Here is a 22,607-nt window from a genome sequence, read left to right as displayed (position 1 = left end):
CACAAACCCATTACATCCAGCAACTTGTGTATCCTGCAACCGCTTAAATCCAGCAGATCTATACATCCAGCAACCCTGAATACGCAAGTCCTATATATCCAGCAACCCTATATAACCAGTGACCTATACATCCAACAACCCTGTACAGCCAAGAATCTATATATCCTACAGTCTATATATCTATATTCCAAATTATTATTTTCAACCTGTAAGCAAAATGAACTTAACGCCCCAAAGTCAACAAGGGAACAGGTTTTACATCCCTCATTCTCCAAAAACACCCCGAAAATCCCCCCGTATCAATATTTTGGGGGGTTATTAAAACCCTCGATAGGCTCAGCTGCAGAGAACAGAGCAACTCGCCACACGCGGAGCAGTTCGGAAGCCGCTTGGTGTCATCCCGCTGCAAGAAAAACCCGCTCGAATTGTATTAAATGTATGAAATTTGAGCGCGGGGGGGAAGGCTGGATGCCGGAGCCCTTCCCGGTGCCATCGGGGGGGAGCCGGGGCTGCGGCGAGGGCACGGCGGGGTGTTCGGGAGGTCAGCGGCGCCGCTGCCAGCCGGGCCGGCCAAGAGGCAGCTTGGCTGGCGGCCCCGCACCGCGCCGGTGGAGCCCGGCCAGCCCCGGCAACGCCGCTTGTGGTTTTCCTCCTCTGGCAACGTCCCCCCCTTCCCGGGGATCCTCCAGCACTGAGCATCCCTGAAGGCGGGAGACCCTACAATAATAAATCACCCAAGGGCTTTGCTGCTGGAATCATGCGCACCCGGGGATCGATGCTGGCGGGGGTTATCGCTTCGCTGGACACCAAGAGATGGAAAACACCCCCTACCCCAAGGACTGATGCTCTCGGGGGTATCGCGTCACCAGACACCGAGAGATGGAAAAAACCCCCTGCCCTGGGGATTGATGCTTTCAGGGGGTATCACCAGAGATGGAAAAAACCCTCTTGCTCCCAAACCACCATCACCAGGTACCAGCTTGGGGGACGCTGGAAAAGAACGGAACAGCGCGAATGCCCCAAATCCATGCTCGGCTTCCCAAAAAAATGGAAAATTAAGGCAATCTGGGAAGGCCGAGAGCTAAGCCAGCCCCACAACAGCCCCCGGGTCCCCCCGGCCAGGGTACCCACCGCGCCGGCTCCCGGCCCCGCTGCTCCCGGCGCCGCCGCTGCCTCTCCCGCCCTGTTTTCCAAGCTGTTTCCATGGCCCCGGCTGACCCCGGCGCTGGGTCTGAGCTGCTCGCTCCTGTCCTCATTTAGCCCGGAGAAAAGCCGGGATCGTGGCGATGCCGAGGTTGCTGAGCTGATTTACGCTACGGGAAGCCCTGCTTCACTTTACATGAGCCCTGGGAGCGATTTTGGGGACTCCCGTAGCCGTAACTCCTCTCCAGATAACGCCGGGGCAATTATTTCACCCCATTTTCCTTCTCACCAGGTACAACAAGCCAGTTGAACGCAACGTAATCCTGCTCCTGCCCCCCACACCGGCATCCCACCAGCACCGGGAGCTTCCAAGAGCAATGAGGGATATGTTCCCATCTCCATTCATCCTCATTTCCTTCAGGAAAAGGGGTTTTCCCTTTTGGATGGGACCCAGCAGGGATGTTCCAGGCAGGAATGTGCTGAGAAGGGGTGCTTGGGGTGGGAGTGCTCAGGAAGGGGATGCTCAGGGTTGGGATGTTTGGAGCAGGGATACTAAGGGAAGGGATACTCAGGGTTGGGATGTTCGGAGCAGGGATACAAAGCGAAGGGATATTGAGGGTCAGGATGCTCAGAGCAGGAATACTCAGGGTTGGGATGTTCAGAGTAGGATACTCATAGAAGGGATAACTCAAGGTCAGGATGTTTGGAGCAAAGATGCTCAAAGGAAGGGATACTCAGGGTCAGGATGTTCAGAGTGGGGATACTCAGGATTGGGATATTTGGAGCGGGGATGCTCAAGGTTGGGATATTCAGAGTAAGGATGCTCAGGGTCAGGATATTCGGAGCAGGGATACTCAGGGTTGGGATATTCAGAGCAGGGATCCTTGGGGTCACGATACTCGGAGCAGGGATACTTGGGGCTGGAATATTCGGAGCAGTGATACTCAGCGTCAGGATATTCGGAGCGGGGATACTCAGGGTTGGGATATTCAGAGCAGGGATGCTAAGGGTTGGGATACTCAGAGCAGGGACGCTCGGTGTCAGGATATTCAGAGCAGGGATGCTCAGGGTTGGGATATTCGGAGCAGGGACACTCAGGGTCAGGATATTCGGAGCACGAACACTCAGGGTTGGGATATTCGGAGCAGGGATGCTCAGGGTCAGGATATTCAGAGCAGGGATGCTCAGGGTTGGGATATTCAGAGCAGGAATGTTCAGCACCAGAGTTGGGCGAGCGACATCCCAGCAGACGCTCCCACTGGAACAGCATCTGGGAACCAAATCGCCGCAGCCAAACCACGGCGCGCGTTCCCACTCCGGCACCGAGCCGAGCCAGGAGCCGCCAGTTGGCGCGGGCAAGGGGGAAAGGCTTGGCACAGCGTGGAGCCGCGGCACGCTGCCGGCTCCGGCCGGGCAGGGAAGGAGCCAAGCTCTCCAAAGGGAAAAGACGGAGGGGGGAAAAAGGGAAAAAAAAGAACTGCGGTGCTATTTTTGTTTCTTGGAGTGGTTTTCTTTTTCCTCCAACACAGCTGGCTCCTCTCGTGCCGGCGCTAGGCTACCAGATTGGCGCCAGAGCCGGTTGGGCAAAGCCAAATCGCCAGGTGGTGGGGAAAGCGGCTCGGTGGGGAGGGGAAGGAAGGAGGGGATGGGGAGGAAGGAGGGGATGGGGATGAAGGGGAAGAAAGGGAATAGGGAGAAGGGGAAGAACGAGACAGGGATGAAGGTAAGGGAGAAGGGGAAGAGGTAGAGGAAAGGGAGGAAGGGGAGGAAGGGGAAGAAAAGGAATAGGAAGAAGGGGAAGAACGAGATAGGGATGAAGGTAAGGGAGAAGGGGAAGAGGCAGAGGAAAGGGAGGAAGAGGAACAAGGGGAAGAAAAGGAAGAAGAGGAGGAAGAGGAAGAAGAGGAGGAAGGGGAAGAACGGGAAGAAGGGGAAGAAGGGGAAGAAGAGGAAGAAGGGGAAGAAGGGGAAGAAGGGGAAAAAGGGTATGGGGAAGATGGGGAAGGGAAAAGGGAAGGAGAAGGGGATGGGGAAAGTGAGGAAGAGGAAGAAGGGGATGGGGAGAAATGGGGAGAAATGGGGAGAAAAGGGGGAAAGGGGATGGGGAAGGAGAGGAAGAAGAGGAAGATGGGGACGAAGGGGAACAAGGAAAAGGGGTTGGGGAGGAAGGGGACAGGGTTGGGGAGGAGGGGACAGGGTCAGGGAGGAAGGGACAGGGTTGGGGAGGGAAAAGGACCCACCTGGGAAGACAGAAGGGAGAGGGAAGCGCGTGGGCGCAGCAGAAGGGCCCGGGGCCTCTCCTCGTCTCTCGCCCAGCCCCACGGCGTTTGCTGTCCCAGCCCGGCCGCCCCCGCGGGGCTGGGCCCCATTTCACCGCCAGCATCCCCCGCAGGACAGGGCACGGTCCCCTCCCAACCCCCCTGGCAGGGACATTGCCACCCTGCATTGCAAACTGGGGGGAAAAGCCGGTTTTTGGGGAAAGCCGCCCCGCACCCACGTACCAATCAAACTGCACCCCAATTTCCAAGGCTTTGCCCCCTCCAGGTTTGAGCAGGTTCCTCGCACCCTCCTGGGGTGCACAACGCAGATGTGCCACCCAGCACCCATGGGTGCTCAGCTCCCCTCCAGCTCATCCCCGTCCCATCGTACCTGGGGATGTCGCTGTTGTTCCCCCCCAAAACGCGGGGGCTCCTTGCGCCTCCGTGCCGAACGGCCCGACCTTTCGGAGGAGGAGGAGAACCGTGCACGCCGCCGCCCTCCTGCCCGGCAAGCACCGACAAGTTGTTGGCGCGATGGCCGGCGGGCAGGAGCCAGGAGATGAGTGGGAACCCAGCCCTGCCCCGTCTGGGAGTAGGGAAAACGCCGGTTTTGCCAAACCCCGAGCTGGTTTCACCGCCGCGACCCGTCCCCCGTGGGGAAATGCATCTCACGGTGGGTGGGAGACACGACCCCGATGGATTAAATCCCTTTTCCGAAGGTCGGAGGAAGGCGCACAGGATGGCAAACGCACATTGGTAGCATGGGTGCCGGCTCGGCACCAGCAAAACCATTTTGCTGTGCAAAAAAAAAACCCGAAAACCCAACTTTTCTCACCCAAAATGTCAAGCCCCCCCACTCCTGGCTGCCTCCCCAGTGCCGCTGAGTCAGCACCGGCGCTGCTGAGTCACCGCAGCCACCTCAGCCCGATGACAAGGATGACAACGGCTCTGGCGATGAGCTCAGCCGCGGGGGCTTCGGCACAGGGAGCCGCACGGCCAGGGTTTTGACTGCATCTTGGGCATTCACCAGCTTTTCTGCTGCAAAAACCTCACACATCCCTAAAACCGCAATGATCAGCATCACCTCAAACCCAAGGCTACCGCGACACGGTGAGGAAGTCGGCAGTGCCACGGTCCTCTCCGAAAAACCCATTATTGACCACCCACGAGCCAGCGGTCGCCATCGCATCCTCGCTATCTCACTCGCCGAAAGAGGAATAGGAATGATTAAGAAAAAGGGGGAAAAAAACATCTAATTTCACTGGTTTTCCCCCCCCTCACCAGGGTCATCAGCATGACGGGGGATGCGCCGATGACGCCTCCGGCTTCCCCGGCCCGGTGACGGGGTTGATGACTCACGGGGAAGGAGGGGGGGAAGCGGCGCGTGCACGAGGCCGACGTGTTTGTAAACCTATAAAAAAACAGAAGAGCCATGTGCGGGCAGGCGGCGTGTGCCGAGGAGCATGGGGACGCGAGGGATGCGCCACGGTCCCCCAACCAGGGAGCAACCGGCCCCGCCGCGAGGGCTTGCGCTGCGACAGCTTTAATCGGCGCGGCTTTACGCGCGAGGGTTTTAATTGCAACGGCTTTAATCGGCGCGGGGTTTAAGCGCGAGGGCTTTAAACGCAACGGGGCGAAGTGCGACGGGTTTGGATGCGACAGCTCGAGACGCAACGGCGTTGGGTGCAACGGTTTAAATGGAAAAGCTTTAAATGCAACACCTTTAAATGCAATAGCTTTAAATGCAACATCTTTAAATGTAACAGCTTTAAACGCAACAGTGTTATGCCCAACAGTGTTTAAGCGCAACGGCGTTATAGGCAATAGATGTAAATGCAAGGGGGTTAGATGCAACAGTGTTTATGTCCAACGGCATTAGATGCAACGGATTTAAACACAACAGCGTTATATGCAACAGATTTAAACACAATGGCATTAAACGCAACGGCTTAAATACAACAGCACTAAGTGCAACAGCCTTAAGTGCAACAAGCTTAAAAGTAGTGGCTTTAATTGTGCCACCAAGTGCACCGCGGCACCTCCCCGCATGGAGTTCCCCACACACCACAGCTCCGGGGATGCTGCTCCATCCTTTTCGGCGGAGCAGGGGCTGCGGTGACCAGGGCTGTGTCACCAGCAGCCACCGGCTCTGCGGTGACAAACCCTCCAGCCATTACACAGCATCCCCCGGCCTCCACACTGATGACTGCAGCAATTACAACTTGCTCCAATCCTTTTTTTTTTTTTTACAGTATTTTCAACGCTTGGGGTGGTTTGGGGATATTTTTTTCTCCTCTCATTTGGCTGCAATGGAAACTGCAGGCTCGGGAGCTCGCGGTCCCCAGCTCCCCCGTTCGACAGCAAAAATCTCATTTAATCAAAAGATGCGTTGACTGGATGTGCAGAAGCACTTCTTCCTTCTTGTTTTTTTTTTTTTATAAGAACTGCCATTTTAGCTGTAGCAAACAAACACACCGCATTGTCCCCGCAACACGACTCCCTCCAACAGATCCTGCCTGCAAATCCCCGCTGCCAGCCCCATCCCATCACCGCCGAGCATCCCGGCTCCTGGGAAAAGGGGCTTTTTGGCCGCGGGGAAGAGGAGAAGATTGGGGTTGTGCTGGGTTTGCGGGGCTGGCAGCGGCGTGGCGGGCAGATGTGGAGCAGGGACGGAGCCCATCGCAGCTGTTTCACCTCCAGCCTCTTCCCGTTTCATTTCATCTCCCCTTGGATGCCGGCCCGGGGAAGAAGGGGATAAATAAAAAAGCTCTTTCATCCTCAAAAAATGGTCTGGCACCCTCTTGCATTGAGCTCAAAGCAGCGAGATTAAAGAGCTGGCAGAGGAGGGGAGAGGGGGGACCAGTCCCCAGGGTTTGGGGTGCATCACTCTCATCCCAGTTCGTGTCCCAAGCGGCGGTGGGGACTGCGAGGGGACAGGGACTTTGGCGCTGGCCCCATCGCTGCCATCCCGTTAGAAAAGCTCCTGAGCGCACATGGAGCGAGGGACACGGCGGGGACACGCGGGCATGGAATGGGGACCCCATTGCCATAGGAACGGGGATGCCGGCACATGCAGGGAGGGGACCAAGCACCCCAGTGTCATAGGGACAAGGACAAGGGACACTGGCACATGCAGGCAGGGCACTGAGGACCCTGATGGCACAGGGATGGGGACTAAGGACACCCACACATGTGAGGAGGGGAGTGGGGACCCCAGCGCTGCAGAAACAAGGAGCAGGGACCCCGGCATGCACAGACAGGGGACAAGGGACACCACTGCCATAGGGATGGGGACCAGGAACCTCGATTCGGAGGGGATGAGGACTGGGGAACTCCAGCACGTGTAGGCAAAAGGTCGGGAAACCCGATGCTACAGGGACAGGGACACACAATGCCACAGGGACAGGGGACCCCAGCACACACAGGCAGGGGACAAGGACCCTTGCGCCACATGGATGGGGACCAGAGAGCACAGCACACACAGGCAGGGGACTGGGGACACTGGTGCTGCGCAGACGGGGACAGGAGACCCTGGCACATGCAGACAGGAATCCGGATACACCAATGCCATGGGGACAGGGACCGGGAACCCCAACACATGCAGGCAGGGAACCAAGGACCTTAATGTCACAGGGAGACCCCAACACATGCAGGTAGGGGACAGGGGACCCTGAAGCCATGGGGACAGAGACTGGAGACCCCAACACATGCAGGTAAGGAACAGGAGACCCTGACGCCATAGGGACAGGGATCAGGCACCCCAACACATGTAAGAAGGGGACAGGGGACCTTAATGTCACAGGGACAGAGACGAGAACCCAACACATGCAGACAGGGGACAGGGGACCCAGCGCTGTGGGGACAGCTCACTCCCAGAATGCCAGTGCTGGGGACATCCCAGGAAAGGCTTTTTGGGACAGAGACCTGCAGCACAACTGCACATCCCACAGGCACCATGTCACCGCTTCACTGTCCCCAAAGCCCCACTAGGAAAGGCCAAAGTCGGGGCGGGGGGACATCTGTCTTTCCCAAAGTCCCATCGGCTCCTCCTTCAAGCCACCTCTCCCCTTAATTACCTGCGATAAAGAGTCAAGGTCGGCAATCCCAAAAACAAACCTCATCACAGCTAATTAGGTGCCAAAGGCCAAGAGCGGGGTTCGTTTATGGGGCCACCGTAACAACCCGCGAGGACTCTGCTCCGGCGCTGCCCATCCCTCCCTGGCATGATGCAATCTCGGGGCCGCATCCCAGCACCCCAGCACAGATGAAGGGGTTTTTATTTTGCCAAAGCAGCCGCGGATCCGGAGGCGGCTCCGGCGTTGGCGGCTCCGGCGCACGAAGATCTGGAGCGTCCCCCATGCCTCGACAACACGTGGTGCCAAAGCCGCTCGCCGCCGACTCCAAACTTCGGGGCGGCCACGCGTCTCCGTGCACCTTTCCCTGACCTCGGGGACATCCCCTGGTGCCGGAGGGATCCTGCCCTGGTGCCAAAACTCTTGGCACCGGCACAACCCAAATTGCCACCTCGGATGGTGGATAAGACCCCCCTGATGAGGACAAGCCGCCTCTTCTCCCCATCTCCATCCTATCCCGAGCGTGACAAAAAGCTGGGGGGGGACACACACCGACCTCGCCAGACCCCGTGTCCCCGTCACGGTGAGGGGGTGACAGCTGCTGGGTGACGTCAAGGTGACGTCACGCTGGGGGAGCCTCGTCACCCTCGTTAGCATCACCCTCGTTAGCATCACCCGCCGGACCCCTGAGCTCAGCACATTTTGGGGACAGAGCGGGGGGGGGATCCATAAAAATAATATTTAAAAATAAAGCTCAAAAGCAACGGGGTAATGAAGGGAGGGGGGCATTAGGGTTCACTGCCCACCTCAACCCCCAAGTGCCCCCCGACCTGGTGCTGGAGAGAAAGAAAAGGGATAAAAGAGGGAAAACAGGGGAAAATCAGCGCGAAGGGGCACGGGGCCCGGCGGGGCGGTGTGTCTGTGTGTCTGTCTGTGCGTGTCTGTCTGTGTGTGTCCGTCCCCCCCCCCCGGCCGCGCCGCTTTGTCCTCCCGGCCCCGCCGCTGCTTCATCCGCCAACGCGCAAACACCGCGGGGGGGGGGGCACACGCTTCACCTCCCCCCACACCCGCGGTTACAAACCCACGGAGGGGACTCGGAGGGGGGTGGATACGCTTAGGGGGGGTGCAGAGAGAGGTATTTTTTTTTGGGGGGGTGCGCTTACCTCGCCGCTCCCCCCGCCGCTGCCCTCGCAGCCCCCGCCGGGCCCCGCACGGATCCGGCCCTCAGGAGGAAGCCATCTTGTCTCCCTCTCCTCAGCGCTCCCTCACCGCCGCCCTGCTGCAGCCGGGGGGGGGTGTTGACCGGCGCATCTCTCCTGCTTCCCCCCGCTTCTCCTCCTCTACTCCTCCTCCTTCTCCTCCTTCTCTCCTTCGCCCTCCGCGTAATTTCCCCCCCCCCCCCCCGCTACAAACACGCGTAACTCGCCCCCACGCAGCGCGACACCGCCCGCCCGCTCCCCCCGCCCGGGGCCGAGCGCGGCCGCTGCGCAGGAGCGGGGACGAGGGGACGCGGGGACACGGACACGCGGGGAGGTGCCTTGATCCCACACACCCCCACAAAAAAAATGGGTGACAAGACCCCCAAACCCCGATTATATCTGTGTGGCCCCCCCACGGGAAACTGAGGCAGCTGGTGACAGGGACAGCAACACACAAGGGACAGCAACACACGGGGGACAGAACACAGACCCCCCCCAAAACCACGCTTTACCCCCCCCCAAAAAAAATATATATTTTCCTGCTATTAAACCCCAGCATTCTCATTAATTTGGGGCCCTCGATTTGGGGATGTTGCTAATTTGGGGACACAGTTAATTTGGGGACATGGTTAATGCAAGGACATGGTTAATTTGGGAACAGCGGCACTTTGCGAGGCTTAAATCCCACACAAGCACCCCCATGTCACCCAGGTGCCCCCCCCTTCTCCCCAAAATCCATGTCCTGGTGATGCGGTGGGGACATTTTCCCATGGGAATGGGCCGGCGAAAGGGTTAAGCCAGGACTGGAATCCTTAAACCAGCCCTGACAGGATCAGCTCCGGCTTTTCCAGCCCGTCTGGAGCTCGCAGTTCTCCCCTGTGACGCACACATGGATTTTGGGAGGGGGACAGAGGAAAAAGGGGAGTGGGAAACCCCCAAAACCTTCCCCATCCGAGGTGACGCTCCTGGGATGCTCCAGCTCTCTTCCCGGCCAAATCGCCGGCAAAACTTGGAACAAACTCCACGGTGCCGAAGGTTTCCCAGGAGCATCCCGGTGAAAAGCGTTTTCCAAAAGGATCCGGAGCGGCCCACGGAGCCCCAGGCCCACGGGATTCCCAGCGGGACGGATAAACCCAACGCCAGGTGGAAAACGTCACCCTGGGCACGACGTCCCCATCCCTGTGACATTCGCTGGGGCTCATCCCTTCCCAAAAAGGCCACAGTGAGCCGAGAGGTGACAGCAACACCGAGCCAGACCCCGACCTCTGCTCCGAGCAATAAATAGGAATAAACTGGTGCTGTGAACTGGTTGCCCCCCAATTTCCAACCTTTGCGCTGACGGCTGCAAACCCCCCTTTGCTCAGCTGAGCTCAGCACCAATGTAGAAAACATGGGGGGGGATTTAATTAACGCGAACGCCTTCATCCTCCCACCCTCCTCATCCTCCTCCTCCAGCTGGACAGGGCGATTTGCTCCCGAGTCGTTTTTGCTGTTTTTGCAGCCAAAAAGTGAAATATTTCCAGTGCAAGCGTCGCTCTGGATTAACCGAGGACACCACCACAGGTGACGATCCTGCGGGTGACACCGGGATGTGCCGAAAACGAGACGAACCCCAGACCCATCCTTCATCCCACCCATCGCCTTGATGCTTTTTCTTTGTTGGAGATGCCAGACTCGTTTTGGGGCGATTTCATGCCAGTGAAAAGAAAAAATAAAGCAACAGCCCAACTCACCAGGAAAACCCCTTGAGATGGACAAATTTAGTAACTTTTTATTAGTGATGCTTTAAATGAGATTATCCCTAATCTCCGGCGTTCGGCACCGAGACAGCTTGCCAAATTCGGTTGGGGCTTTCATTTCCCAATGCCAGGGACACTGTAATCTGCATCACGTCCCACCTGCCAATGCGGTTTTGGGGTCCCGGTGTAACCGATCCCACTGGGAATGGGGTTTCTCGTGGGATTTATTTAAGTTTCATCCCCTCCAAACTGGGGGAGAAGGGTCGGAGCATCCTCCCCTCCACCAGCCCATCTTTCACAGGTGGTCTGGGCACCTCCTGCTTCAAACCGGCGGCTCCCCGGCGCCGAGCGAGGCTTTGCCGTGTGTTTTGGTAATGAGCAGGTTGATGATGATTAGTTATGCAAACGGCATCGAGAGGCACCCGGGGAGGGTCCAGCAGGACGGGGAGCCGAGCAAAACCTCGACCTGCAAGCACCGTCCCTCCTCCTCTCCCAAAACCCCCGTGGATGGAGCCGCACCGCCCAGCGTGGAAACCAAACCCCACGGTTCGGTGCCCCACAGCATGAAGGCGGCGATGCGAGGGGAGCCGCCGGCTTTGCCGAGCCGGCCGAACGGGCAGAACCGGTGCTGGGGGAAGGAGCCGGCTCCTCGTGTTGTTTCATTTGCCAAAACACCTCGGGAAACGTGCCGGGACGTGGGAAGCGCGGCACACCCCGCGGGAATCCCACCCGGGGGATCCCACCGCTCCCGGCTCCGGCAACACCGGCATAAATCATCTTTTTTAACACGTCCACCCCAGAAAAGCACCAGGGCTCCAATCCCCACCGTCAGCCGTTTTCACCGGCGCTTTGTCAAGGGCAAAGTCCATCCTCGTGCCATTTCCAAGCCGCTTGTCCCCGTGTCCCCGCCATCCCGTCCCACCCGCCAGCCCAAGGGCAAAACCAGACGCAACCCGGAGGCGCGAGGCGGTCGCTCACCCCCAAAATACCCCCCAAAAAACCCCAAAGCAGCATCAATTTTTTAGGAAGCAAAGTCATAAAAATAAACCCCACCGAGACGTCTCCACCGCCCCATTTCAGACCCCCCCAAAATGAAGCATCCCCCCCCGACCCGGCGCGATATTAGAAATCCCGGTTCCAACCATCCCAGCCGGTCAAACCAGAAGCGCCGATGGAAAACACCGTAATTTTCGGTGGGGAAAGCGCCACAACTCATTAGCACGGCGATGCTCCCCCCGGGCACGGCTCTGCCCTCCATGCACCCCTTTCTTCTTGGGGACACCCCCCCCAAACAGCACCCGGGTGTGTTTCGCAAAGCATTTTGCTCTTTTATACCAAGAAACGCAACAAAATTCAATTTAAAGGTGGGGGTTTGTCCCACGCGTCTGCCACCCACCCCGCGGTTGCGTTTTGGGGACACCCCAGTGACAGTGGAGTTTGGAGAGGGGGGAGGATTAAGGCATCAAAGCGGCTTTTAAAGCAACAGAAAGTCCCGCTTCCCGCGGAAATACACTTAAAAAAATAAACCCATCAACCAACCAAGAAGGGGCTTTCCCTGCCAACCCCCCTACGAGTTACAGCGATGTTACAACCGACCCAAAGAGACCATAAATCACCCCAAAAAGGTGAAGGTGACTGGGAGGGGGTGGATGGATTTGGGGGGAACTCACCTCCTGGTGAAACCCCTCGCCGTCCATGGAATGTTAGATTTTGGGGCTCCCCCCTGCCACGGTGGAGCGGGGGGCACGGGTGGCCGGACCGGGCTGGCACAGGAACCGGGGACCCGGCGAGAGGGACATCACGGTGTCACCGTCCCCCCCGCGCCGTGGGGACAGCGGCGACTTCTGCGGGAACAGAGAGGACGGCGAATGAAGCTCCCGGCTTGGTGTGAGTCACCCCAACTTTGAATTTCCACCCCGGGGGTGGCTCCGCTGCCTCCCCACCCTTCCCTCCTTCCCCCCCAAAACTCCCACCCAAACAAGGGTGCTGCCCCCCCCCACCCTTAATCCCACCCCTTTATTTTTTCCAACCCCTTTATTTGCCATTTTTCCCCTCAAAACCGCTTTGCGCAACTTCGCCCCTCCGCCACGCAACTTCTGCAACTTTCCACCCCCCCTCCCAACACCCCCAAATTCAGATACAAAGAGCGTTACCGGAAAAAAGGGGTTCAGCGCCCCCTTGGAAATGGGGGGGGCTCGACCTGGTGGAGGATTTTTTTTGTTGTTGGGGGGGGTGGGGAAGGAAAATAGGGGTGAAATGGGGCTGCAAATTTCCCCCCCCCCCAGGCAAGTGGGTGTTGCAGCGGAGCTGCACGTTGTTGCTGCTGCTGCTGCTGCTGCGTCCTTTGTTCTGCAGGCGCCCGCTCGGGGGGACCCGCCGGCCGGGGGGGGGCTTGGGGACAGCAGCCTGGGACACCCCCCATAATGCTTTGCGGCAAGCAAGGGGTTGGGGGGCACCCGGACCCGCTGGGGTTACAATGGGGGGGGGGCGTTTAGGGGGTGAAATCTGGTGGTTTTGAAGGGTTTGGGGGGAAGTGAGAGGGGTGTTTATTGTAGGGTCGACTGCTGGGGGGGTGCAGTGGGGTGTTATTGGAGGATCGCTGGATAAGGCGGGGTGCAGTGGGGTGTTATTGTAGGGTCGCTGGATGTGGGGGTGCAGTGGGGTGTTATTGTAGGGTCGCTGGACAAGGGGGGGGAGCAGTGGGGTGTTACTGTAGGGTTGTCAGCTGTGGGTCCGTACCAGTTTGTTATTGTAGGGTCGCCAGCCGCGGGTCCAGCCGGGTTGTTATTGTAGGGCCGCCAGCCGCGGGTCCATCTCCGCGTCCCCGCTCTGTTGTTATTGCAGGGTCGTTAAGCGGAGCCCGCACAGATCCCACTCTGTTGTTATTGTAGGGTCGCTGGAGAAAACCCGGGCTCCTGTGCCCCCCCCAGGCTCCCCTCCCTCACCCCAAACCCTACCCCATAGTTCTCCCCCCCCAAACTTCGCGTTTCTTACCCCAAAATCTGCCCCCCCCGCTACCTCCGGGGCAGGTGCCCCTCACACGTGCTCTGCCCCACCCCCTGCCGGCCCCGCCCCCTGTGTTTATGTAGGGTCGCACACTCCCCCGCCCCCTCCTCTAAAGGCGGGAAGGGGCTGGGCCACCATCCCCGCCCCCCCACACCAAGGGGTCCCCCCTAAAGAGCCAACCCCCCTTCCCAGCCAAACCCACCCAAATTCCCAAGGTTTTCCCCCAAACCCAACCCAGTGTGACCCACAGGGTACCGTGTCCCCCCGCCACCTCCACAGGGTCACCCCCCCAACTCCAGCCACAGACACCCCACAATCACAGGAACCATGTCACCCCCTGGGACAGCACCCACCGGAGCCCCCCCGACCCCCTGCCCACAGGTCAAGACACAGAAGAGCTCAACATTGCTTAGTTTTTAATTTAAGGGAAAAAAATATATATATACATTTAAAATCACCAAATAAGGGGGTTGGTGTAACTTAAACATCGTGATTTTTCTGTTGGAATTTAACCTTATGGAGCATCCCTGGTTCTGGCCCCCCTGGAGGGTCCCTGTGGACGGGGAGGGAGTGACAGGGGTGACAAGGAACCCCAAACGTGGGGGAGCACAGACAGCACCCCGAGGCTCAACCCACGGCTGCGCCTCCCAATTATTCGCCTTAAAACCACCCCGTGCTGCCCATGCTTTAAATACACCCCTCGCCCGGATTAAAAGGGCCAAGGGGGACAGTTGGGGACCAGGATCTGTCCCTTGTCCTCGGCGTCGGGATCTCCGACGGGGGTTTCACGGCTCCAACGCTCGGTGAGGGTCGGGGCGCGATGGCGAAGCTTCGGCTCGAAGCGCTGCCGCAAACGCCTCCACCTGTAGGGAGAAGGCGATTGAGACACCGGGACGGCACGGGGACGGCACTGGGACGGCATGGGGACGGCACTGGGACGGCTGAGGTTTAAACCAGCTCGGCCCAAAGGCATGGAAAAATGAAGATGAGGTGGCGGCTCGGAGGTCAGCAGGACCCCGACAGCAGTCCCAGTGCTCCCAGTAAGGGGAGGTCACCGAGCCATGCCCACCTGTGCCATGAGGACGCCCTGCACGGCCACGTCGTGCTCAAAGTCCTTGTCCACGTCCAGCACCAGGACGGGCGCGTCCTTCACGTCCTCAAAGTGGACCCTGAAGAAATGAAGGAGTGAAACCAGAAACCCCCAAACCGGGGAGGTCACCCCAAACCCGCGGCTGGTCCGGGTGTCCAGGGGAGCGCAGGGGTGCAGACTGGGACTCACTTGGTGGTTTTCTCCACCAGCCAGTGCTCGTGCTGGGCGTGGAGCTGCTGCAGGTACCCCAGCTGGATCCCCCCCTCCTCGCTCCGCGCCCGCCGCCGCAGCCGCTCCAGGCACGTCTGCACCCGCACCGGGGTTGACGGGAGAGACCGGAGTTAACGGGAGAGATGGGAGGTTAACGGGATGTGGGGGAGAGGGAAGGTTACTGGGGTGTTGGGAGAGATGTTAATGGGAGAGATGGGAGAGGAGATTAACGGGATGCAGGAAAGGAGAGGTGAACGGGATCCAGGGAGACGGGAGATTAACGGGAGAGACGGGAGGTTAACGGGAGAGACAGGAGGTTAACGGGAGAGACAGGAGGTTAACGGGATGTGGGAGAGATGGAAGGGTATTTGGGGAGACATGAGAGGGAGGCTGATGGGATGTGGAAGACGAGAATACAGGGAAACGTGAGATTAACGGGATGTGAGAAAGGTGGAAGGTTAACGGGGGAGATGGAAAATTAACAGGAAAGATGGGAGAGGAAGGTTAATGGGACAGACGGGAGTTAACGGGACGTGGGAGAGATAGAGGTTAACAGGACATAGGGAGACAGGAGGTTAATGGGAGAGATGAACGGGATGCAGGAGACAAGAGGTGATGGGATGCAGGGAGACGGGATGTTAACGGGAGACGGGAGGGAGGTTAACAGGGTAATGGGATTGATGGGATGTTAACAGGAGACAGGGGGAGGTTATCGGGATGAGGGAGTCCAGCACAGCCGCCCCAGGGGAGGGACCGCAGCCGAACACCAGACACCCCCATCAAACACCCCCATTAGACGCTGCAGCCCCCCCCCCGCTTCAAAATCCGCTCCACAGCAAGACTCCCACCCACAGTCCCACGTGAAGCCTGGCAATTCCTGCTAAACCCCAACATTCTGGCAATTCCAGGAGCTCAGAGCCGAACCCCCCGTGTCCCCATCCCCGCTGAACCCACCTGCGGCGTCGCCCGCAGGTAGAGGAAGCCGTGCAGCCCGGCGCGGGGCCCCAGCTGCCGCAGCAGGAACCCGTGCCAGTCCTGGTAAATGGCCCATTCCAGCGGCTGCAGGTGCCCGGCCTCAAAGAGGTTCTTGGCAAAAACGTACCTGGAAGGGACGGAGAGAGGGGATGGGGCAGCTGGCATCAGGACCTCCCAGCCATCTCCATGCCCAGGTGGCTTCATGGCCGTTTATTCACCTTTTTTTGCACAAACCAGGAACCGTGGGTGTTTACTTAGGGCAGAAAACCTTAATTTGGGGCTGAGCAATCACAGAATCGTTTTGGGTGGAAAAGCCTCTCGAGATCCTCCAGTCCAACCGTTCCCCCACCCCTGGTACTGACCCGTGTCCCTGAGAACCTCATGTCCGTCTGTCCAGCCCTCCAGGGATGGTGACTCCAGCACTGCCCTGGGCAGCCTGTTCCAATGCCCCACAGCCCTTTGGGGAACAAATTGTTCCCAGATCCAACCTCAACCTCCCCTGGCGCAACTTGAGGCCGTTTCCTATGCTCCTGGCGCTTGTTCCTGGGGAGCAGAGCCCGACCCCCCCTGGCTCCAAGCTCCTTTCTTTTCATCCCCATCCACACATTTTCCAAGCAGCCATGAGCAAAACTTATTTGGGGTATAACAACATCCCAAATTATCCAACAAGCACATTTCTGTAATTAAGCATCACTCAGGACAGCAGCTCAGCACACAACCTGCGCCAGGGGGATGCTCATTATCCCATTTAACCCCTTCATCCTGATTTAAATCCGGGGGTACCTGTCGCTGTAGACGGAGCGTTCGAAGACCCGCACGGGGTGAGGGGTCCCGGGGGGTCGCTCGGGCGGCGGTTCCAGCATCGCCTTGAGGCGGCCGAGGCAGGAGAAGGTCTGGAAGGTGTAGGACCAGCGCGCCGGCTCCTGGTACATCATCTGCAGCAGGTTGGCGGAGCCCACGCCCGCCTGCCAAATGAAAGCGGGGGGGTGAGGTTGTGCCCCCACCCAAAGCGCGGTGCCGGACGGTGCCGCCACGTAACCAGGAGCCGGTGTTACCTGCGCCGTGCCGCTGGCTGGTACCTTCTGCCATTGTGCCACGGGCTCGGTCACCAAGTGCCACTCGGGGAAGGTGGCACCCAGCAGCTTCAGGAAGGTGGATTTGCCCACGGCTGTGGGGAGAGGGGGGGCAGCGCAGGGTGAGCCTGTGTCCACCCCCCCACCCCCCCGACCCACTCGTGGGGTAACGCGGGTTTTTGGGGTGTCCCCCGTCTAAGATGGACAGCAAGAATCATTAATTACAGACATTAAATTGGACCTTAAGAGGCTTCAGGCTGCGCACCCCCCACCCCAAATCTTGCCCGCACTCCTCTCCAGGCCCCCCCTACCCCCAGTGTCCCCCCCTCCTCCTCGTGTCCCCCCGGGTGTCCCCGTTGTCCCCGTACCCCCTCAGTACCGATGTTCCCCTCCAGGGCCAGGCGCAGGGCGGCCCCGCCCCCCCCCATCCCGCTACCGCTTCCGCTTTCCCGCGTCATATGCAAATTACATGGAAACGGACAGTGCGCGCTGCCCCCGTGACGTCACCGCACGGGGGGGCGGAGGGGAGGCGGGAACAGCCGCGGGAGGGCGGATGGAGGCGCGCGCAGGGCGTGGGATGGTAATTTATGCAGATGAAACCCCGCCCACAGCACGCGATGGGGGCGGGGCAGCGGGTGGGGGTGACACCAGAGGGAGGGCTGGGGACACCAAGGTGGGTCTGGGAGCACCAGGATGGGACTGGAAGTACCAGTATAGGGTTTGGGACACCAGGATGGGACTGGGGGCACCAGTATAGGGTTGGGGACACCAGGATGGGGACAAGGGCACTGACGTGGGTTTGGGGACATCAACGTGGGGTCAAGGACGTCATTGAGGGCACCAGCATGGGGCTGGGGGCACCAGTGTGAGGTCAAGAACATCAACATGGGGTTGGGGCCACCAGGTCAGGGTTGGGGACACCAACATGGGGTCAGGGTCACCAAAGTGACACTGGGAGCATCAGCTTGGGGTTGAGGGCAACAACATGGGGTTGGGGACAACAACATGGGGTCAGGGGCATAACATGAGGTCAAGGACATCAACATGGAATCAAGGACACCAACGTGACACTGGGGGCATCAACAGTGGGTTGGGGACATCAGTGTGACAAAAGGGACACCAACATAAGGTCAAAGGCATCAATACAGGGTCAGGGACACCAACACGACACTGGGGGCATCACCACAACATTGGAGGCACCAACGTGGGGTCAAGAACATCAACATGGAATCAGGGACACCAACATGACACTGGGGGCATCAACATGGGGTTTGGGGCAATAACATGGGGTCAGGGACACCAACACGACATTGGGAGCACCAACATGGGGTCAAGGACACCAACAAAACATTGGGGGCACCAACATGGGGTCAAGGGCATCAACAAAACATTGGGGGCACCAACATGGGGTCAAGGGCATCAACCTGGGCTTGGAGGCACCAACCCAGGGTTGGGGTCATCAAGGCGAAATCAACGACATCACCATGACGTCAGGGACACCAAGACAGGACCATGGGCACCCATGTGAGGTCAGGGGCGTCCCCTTCCCTTCCCCAACTACCCTCAGCCCCCCCTCAACCCCTCCCACCCCTCAACACCCCCAAAATCCGCCAGAAAGGGGGCAGAGCCTGGAGAAAAGGCTTTAATGCGCAGTGGATGGTGGGGAGGAGCAGCGGGGACCGAGGACAAGCGGGGTGCCCCGGCACGGGGCGCCCCTGCGGGGTGGGGAAGGGGCTTAGAAGCATTTTCGGTGGACGATGGATGGTCCGGCCTCGTCGTACTCGGGTTTGCTGATCCACATCTGCTGGAAGGTGGAGAGGGACGCCAGGATGGAGCCGCCGATCCACACTGAGTACTTCCGCTCCGGCGGGGCGATGATCTGCCGAGACACGAGCCGTCAGGACGCACCCTGTGATGTCCCCCCTTCCCCAAACCTGCGCCGGGAGGTGTTGGTGGCCACGGTTTGTCCCCCACACCACCACCTACTTTGATCTTCATGGTGCTGGGAGCCAGCGCCGTGATTTCCTTCTGCATGCGGTCGGCGATGCCGGGGTACATGGTGGTGCCGCCGGACAAGACGTTGTTGGCGTAGAGGTCCTTGCGGATGTCAATGTCGCACTTCATGATGGAGTTGTAGGTCGTCTCGTGGATACCGGCTGACTCCATGCCTGGGGGGAAAAAGGGGCTATCAGCACCCTGACCCCCAGCCACACCTCCTCAGGGCTCCCCAGAAGAGCCACAGGGACACTCATGGGTTTGTCCCCCCTGTTTGGGGTGCAAAGAACTTGGGGAAGCCTCGGTGGGGCACCCATGGGTGCTGTTTGCCTGCTGGTGGGGATGGGGGGCAATCACTGAAGGGACAGAAAAATAATTCAGGGGGCTCACCGATGAAAGAGGGTTGGAAGAGGGTCTCGGGGCAGCGGAAACGCTCGTTGCCAATGGTGATGACCTGCCCGTCGGGGAGCTCGTAGCTCTTCTCCAGAGAGGAGGAGGAGGCGGCCGTGGCCATTTCGTTCTCAAAGTCCAGGGCCACGTAGCAGAGCTTCTCCTTGATGTCACGCACAATTTCTCGCTCGGCTGCAGGAAGCGATGGCAAAGAGGCTCAACCCGGTGCCGCTGCGGCACCATGGGGACCCTGTCACCCTTTGCCCCCCTCCCCGGCCCCGTACCGGTGGTGACAAAGGAGTAGCCCCTCTCGGTGAGGATCTTCATGAGGTAGTCGGTGAGGTCGCGGCCGGCCAAGTCGAGACGCATGATGGCGTGGGGCAGAGCGTAGCCCTCGTAGATGGGCACGTTGTGGGTGACGCCGTCCCCGGAGTCGAGGACAATACCTGGAATGGGGGGAGGAAGGTGAGGGGGGCTCAAAGCCACCTTGGTCCCTTCCCCATTGTGGGTGGTTGATGCTGTGTGTCCTACTCACCGGTCGTGCGGCCGGAGGCGTAGAGGGAGAGGACGGCTTGGATGGCGACGTACATAGCGGGGACATTAAAGGTTTCGAACATGATCTGGGAGGGAGGGTGAGAGGTTAGGGCGAGCATGGGGGTCCCCAGTGACACCTCATCCCGACCCACGGGGGCCTGCACCTTCCCGGGGAGGCAGAACATGCAGATTGTTGCGTTGCATGGAAAAATAGGTGGATGGGTGCGTTGCAGTGCACAGCATGGAGCAACACATGGGTTGGTTCTTGGGGGGGTCAGCACATTGGGTGGTCAGCCCGTGGGTCCGTGTGAGCACATGGACACCCCCACCAAGAGGGACATCCCCATCCCGCTCCTCAACCCCTCGCCAGCCCCTCCGGGCTTGTTGAACCCCCAAACCCTCCAGCCCTTCCCGCTGTTTCGGAGGGTCCGTCCCCATCCCTGGGGGTCCCGCAGCTCCTCACCTGGGTCATCTTCTCCCGGTTGGCCTTGGGGTTCAGGGGAGCCTCGGTGAGCAGTGTCGGGTGCTCCTCGGGGGCCACGCGCAGCTCGTTGTAGAAGGAGTGGTGCCAGATCTGGGGCAGGCAAAGGAAAATTAGGGGGTTTTACCCCAAAATGAAGCCACGGTCAGTGCTCACTCCCTGTCAAGGGGTCGGGGGGTGTCTCACCTTCTCCATGTCATCCCAGTTGGTGATAATGCCGTGCTCAATGGGGTACTTGAGCGTGAGGATACCCCTCTTGCTCTGCGCCTCGTCGCCCACATAGCTGTCTTTCTGCCCCATGCCTACCATGACACCCTAACGCCGGCGGGAGAGACAGCCTCGTTAGCCTCATTTCAGTCATTAAAGAAGCACAGGGGGTGATTTTTCCCCCCCGGGTACCAACCTGGTGCCTGGGCCGCCCAACGATGGAGGGGAAGACGGCGCGGGGAGCATCGTCGCCGGCAAACCCGGCTTTGCAGAGGCCGGAGCCGTTGTCGCAGACCAGGGCGGTGGTTTCCTCGTCGCACATGGTGGGGCCGGGAGCGGTTGGCGTTCAGGGGGACCTGGGGGAAAAGCTGGGGCAAAAAAGGGGAACAATCATTAAAAGGTTGGAGGGGGAAAGGGTTACGCCACGTCGTGTCCGGCTTCGGGGTAGCGAGGGTCCTTGGGCATGTGCGGTCCTGAAAAATCCTTCGTGTCCCGTGCGGAGGGGTGGCTGTGGGTCCAACCCCGGTGCGGCGGTGCTGGGAGCGGGTGCTGCTTGTCCCCCATGGGTGCTGCTCGGTGCCAATGCTGCTTCTCCAACCTTCGCCCCAAACGGGTGCCAAAACCTCCTGCCCGGGGAGCTCCGGTGTCACCATCCCCAGCCCGGGGGAGGCAAAACCCTTTGGTCTGGTCCTGTCTCAGCAGCTGCTCAGACCTCGCATCCTTTCCCAAAAATGGGAATAAAAAATAGAAATAGCCCTTCCTGAGGGGGGTGCCCCCTTTCACGACCCTCCTGAATCCGGAGGGAAGCAGCAAAAAACCTCACAGGAGCCCAAAATAGACCAAAAAAAAGGGAAAAAAATGTAAAAACCAACGCCACCAAAAACACAAAACAAAATTAAAAGCCCAAAATCTCAGGCATTTCTGGAAAAGCACGACCCGCTTTGGCCACAGCCCAGCTCTTGGCGCCTCGGTGGGAACCCCCAGCTGTGGGGTCATCGCGGGGTTGTCACCCCCCCTATGCCATGCAAACCGAGCCGGGGCCACCCCATAAGCACTGGGGCACCCCAAACCCCCCGGGGTGTCTTTTCCCTCCCGTCGTCCAAGCAAAAGGGAAATGGGGGCCGGGTTGTACTCACCGCGGAGGCGAGAGCTCCTTTCCTCTGGGACCGAGTCCCGATGCGCCTTTGGTATAAATACCAGCGAGTCCGTGAAACCTCAGAGGCGGATCCTCTCTAAACAAAGACCCTAAATAGGCTAAGTGATGGTGCGGTGGCCATATGGCCATATAAGGTGTTTTATTTCATTAAATTGACCTTGGACTGATGGTAGGACCCAGCACAGTTAATTATTATAAGAAAAAATGTATGTGGGGATGCTTGGGAGGCAACATCCCATTTGTGAATCTGTTCCTTTTATGCTCCGCTCCCATAAACAAGTGAGGCACAAGTCCTTATAAGCGACGGTTTTGGGAAAAAGGAGATGGAAGCACCTCTGGTTCCTGGGGGAGAGAGGGGAGAGACCCCCCCCCGGGTGTCAGGGGGTGTCAGGGCTCCATCCTGGGGACGTCCCGGTGCCGGGGTGGGAATTTGGCATCACCAAAATCCTGAAAACGCACCAGCTCGGTGCATCGCATCCTCCCGGCCTCGGTTTACCCCCCCGGTGCTTTTGGGATGTGTCTCCCTGCGGTTTCCTCTCTCTGCCCCTATTTTGGGGGTTTTGCTGCCCCAAAGCCCCTCATCCCCGAAATCCTCTTGTCCCCCATATCCTCGGCTCGAGCAGGGCCAGGACAGTGGGTGCGGATCCCAGCCTGGTGTCACGGTGCACCCACCTCCCACCCCTCCCCATGAGGAATTTGGATGCAGGATAAGCTTGGACCCCCCCAAAGGGACAATACAAGCACTGTCCCCTGTCCCTTCTGCCCAAACGCAGCATGGGGGAGTCCAGAGCCATCCCCAGCCCTGCAGATGCAGGAGCCGCAGGGTCCCATGGCCCTCGCAGAGGCCACCAAACACCCCCTGGGTTGCCTTTTGATGGGACACGGTCCCACAGTGGGGACTGTCCCCAAGCACCCAGGGCAGGGGCGAGGTGGGAGAGATGTCCTGGAGCCACCACCCTGACCTACGGGGACATGGGTGGCAGATGGGGAAACTGAGGCACAAGGTGCCCAGGCTGCCTCACGCTTTGCGAGGTCCCCAGATGTGCTTGGGATGGGGACATCGAGGCACAGGAATAAG

At 59.2% G+C, this 22,607-nt stretch overlaps 3 protein-coding genes across 7 annotated transcripts in view; all 3 read right to left on the bottom strand.

Moving 5' to 3' along the window:
- The window catches only part of TET3 (tet methylcytosine dioxygenase 3), a 34,449-nt gene extending 21,115 nt beyond the window's left edge, over positions 1–13,334 (bottom strand). For 2 of the 5 annotated variants that reach the window (XM_065856627.2, XM_071799276.1), the window contains exons 1-2: positions 13,152–13,334; positions 12,083–12,256 (exon numbers count right to left, since the gene is read on the bottom strand). In XM_065856627.2, the coding sequence (XP_065712699.1) occupies positions 12,083–12,109 (27 nt within the window). In that variant the 5' untranslated portion in view covers positions 12,110–12,256; positions 13,152–13,334. Of the gene's footprint in view, positions 1–8,637; positions 8,850–12,082; positions 12,257–12,565; positions 12,635–13,151 lie in introns of those variants that run through there. The other 3 variants (XM_065856628.2, XM_065856630.2, XM_071799275.1) reach the window with 2 other exon arrangements.
- A 483-nt stretch (positions 13,335–13,817) lies between these two features.
- DGUOK (deoxyguanosine kinase) lies at positions 13,818–17,231 on the bottom strand. Its single transcript, XM_065856681.2, has 7 exons — positions 17,146–17,231; positions 16,749–16,861; positions 16,477–16,658; positions 15,673–15,820; positions 14,698–14,813; positions 14,488–14,587; positions 13,818–14,281 (listed from the first exon to the last, which is right to left on the bottom strand). The coding sequence occupies exons 1-7, from the start codon at positions 17,222–17,224 to the stop codon at positions 14,204–14,206; spliced, it is 816 nt and encodes a 271-aa protein (XP_065712753.1). The 5' UTR covers positions 17,225–17,231; the 3' UTR covers positions 13,818–14,203.
- Positions 17,232–18,394: 1,163 nt separating this feature from the next.
- ACTG2 (actin gamma 2, smooth muscle) lies at positions 18,395–21,615 on the bottom strand. Its single transcript, XM_065856561.2, has 9 exons — positions 21,510–21,615; positions 20,570–20,741; positions 20,353–20,481; positions 20,149–20,259; positions 19,687–19,771; positions 19,436–19,597; positions 19,152–19,343; positions 18,753–18,934; positions 18,395–18,645 (listed from the first exon to the last, which is right to left on the bottom strand). The coding sequence occupies exons 2-9, from the start codon at positions 20,693–20,695 to the stop codon at positions 18,502–18,504; spliced, it is 1,131 nt and encodes a 376-aa protein (XP_065712633.1). The 5' UTR covers positions 20,696–20,741; positions 21,510–21,615; the 3' UTR covers positions 18,395–18,501.
- Between the last annotated feature and the right edge of the window lie 992 nt (positions 21,616–22,607).

This window comes from Patagioenas fasciata, chromosome 26 (assembly GCF_037038585.1).
Source record: "Patagioenas fasciata isolate bPatFas1 chromosome 26, bPatFas1.hap1, whole genome shotgun sequence".
NCBI lineage: Eukaryota > Metazoa > Chordata > Aves > Columbiformes > Columbidae > Patagioenas > Patagioenas fasciata.
This window is presented reverse-complemented; position numbering and strand designations above follow the sequence as displayed.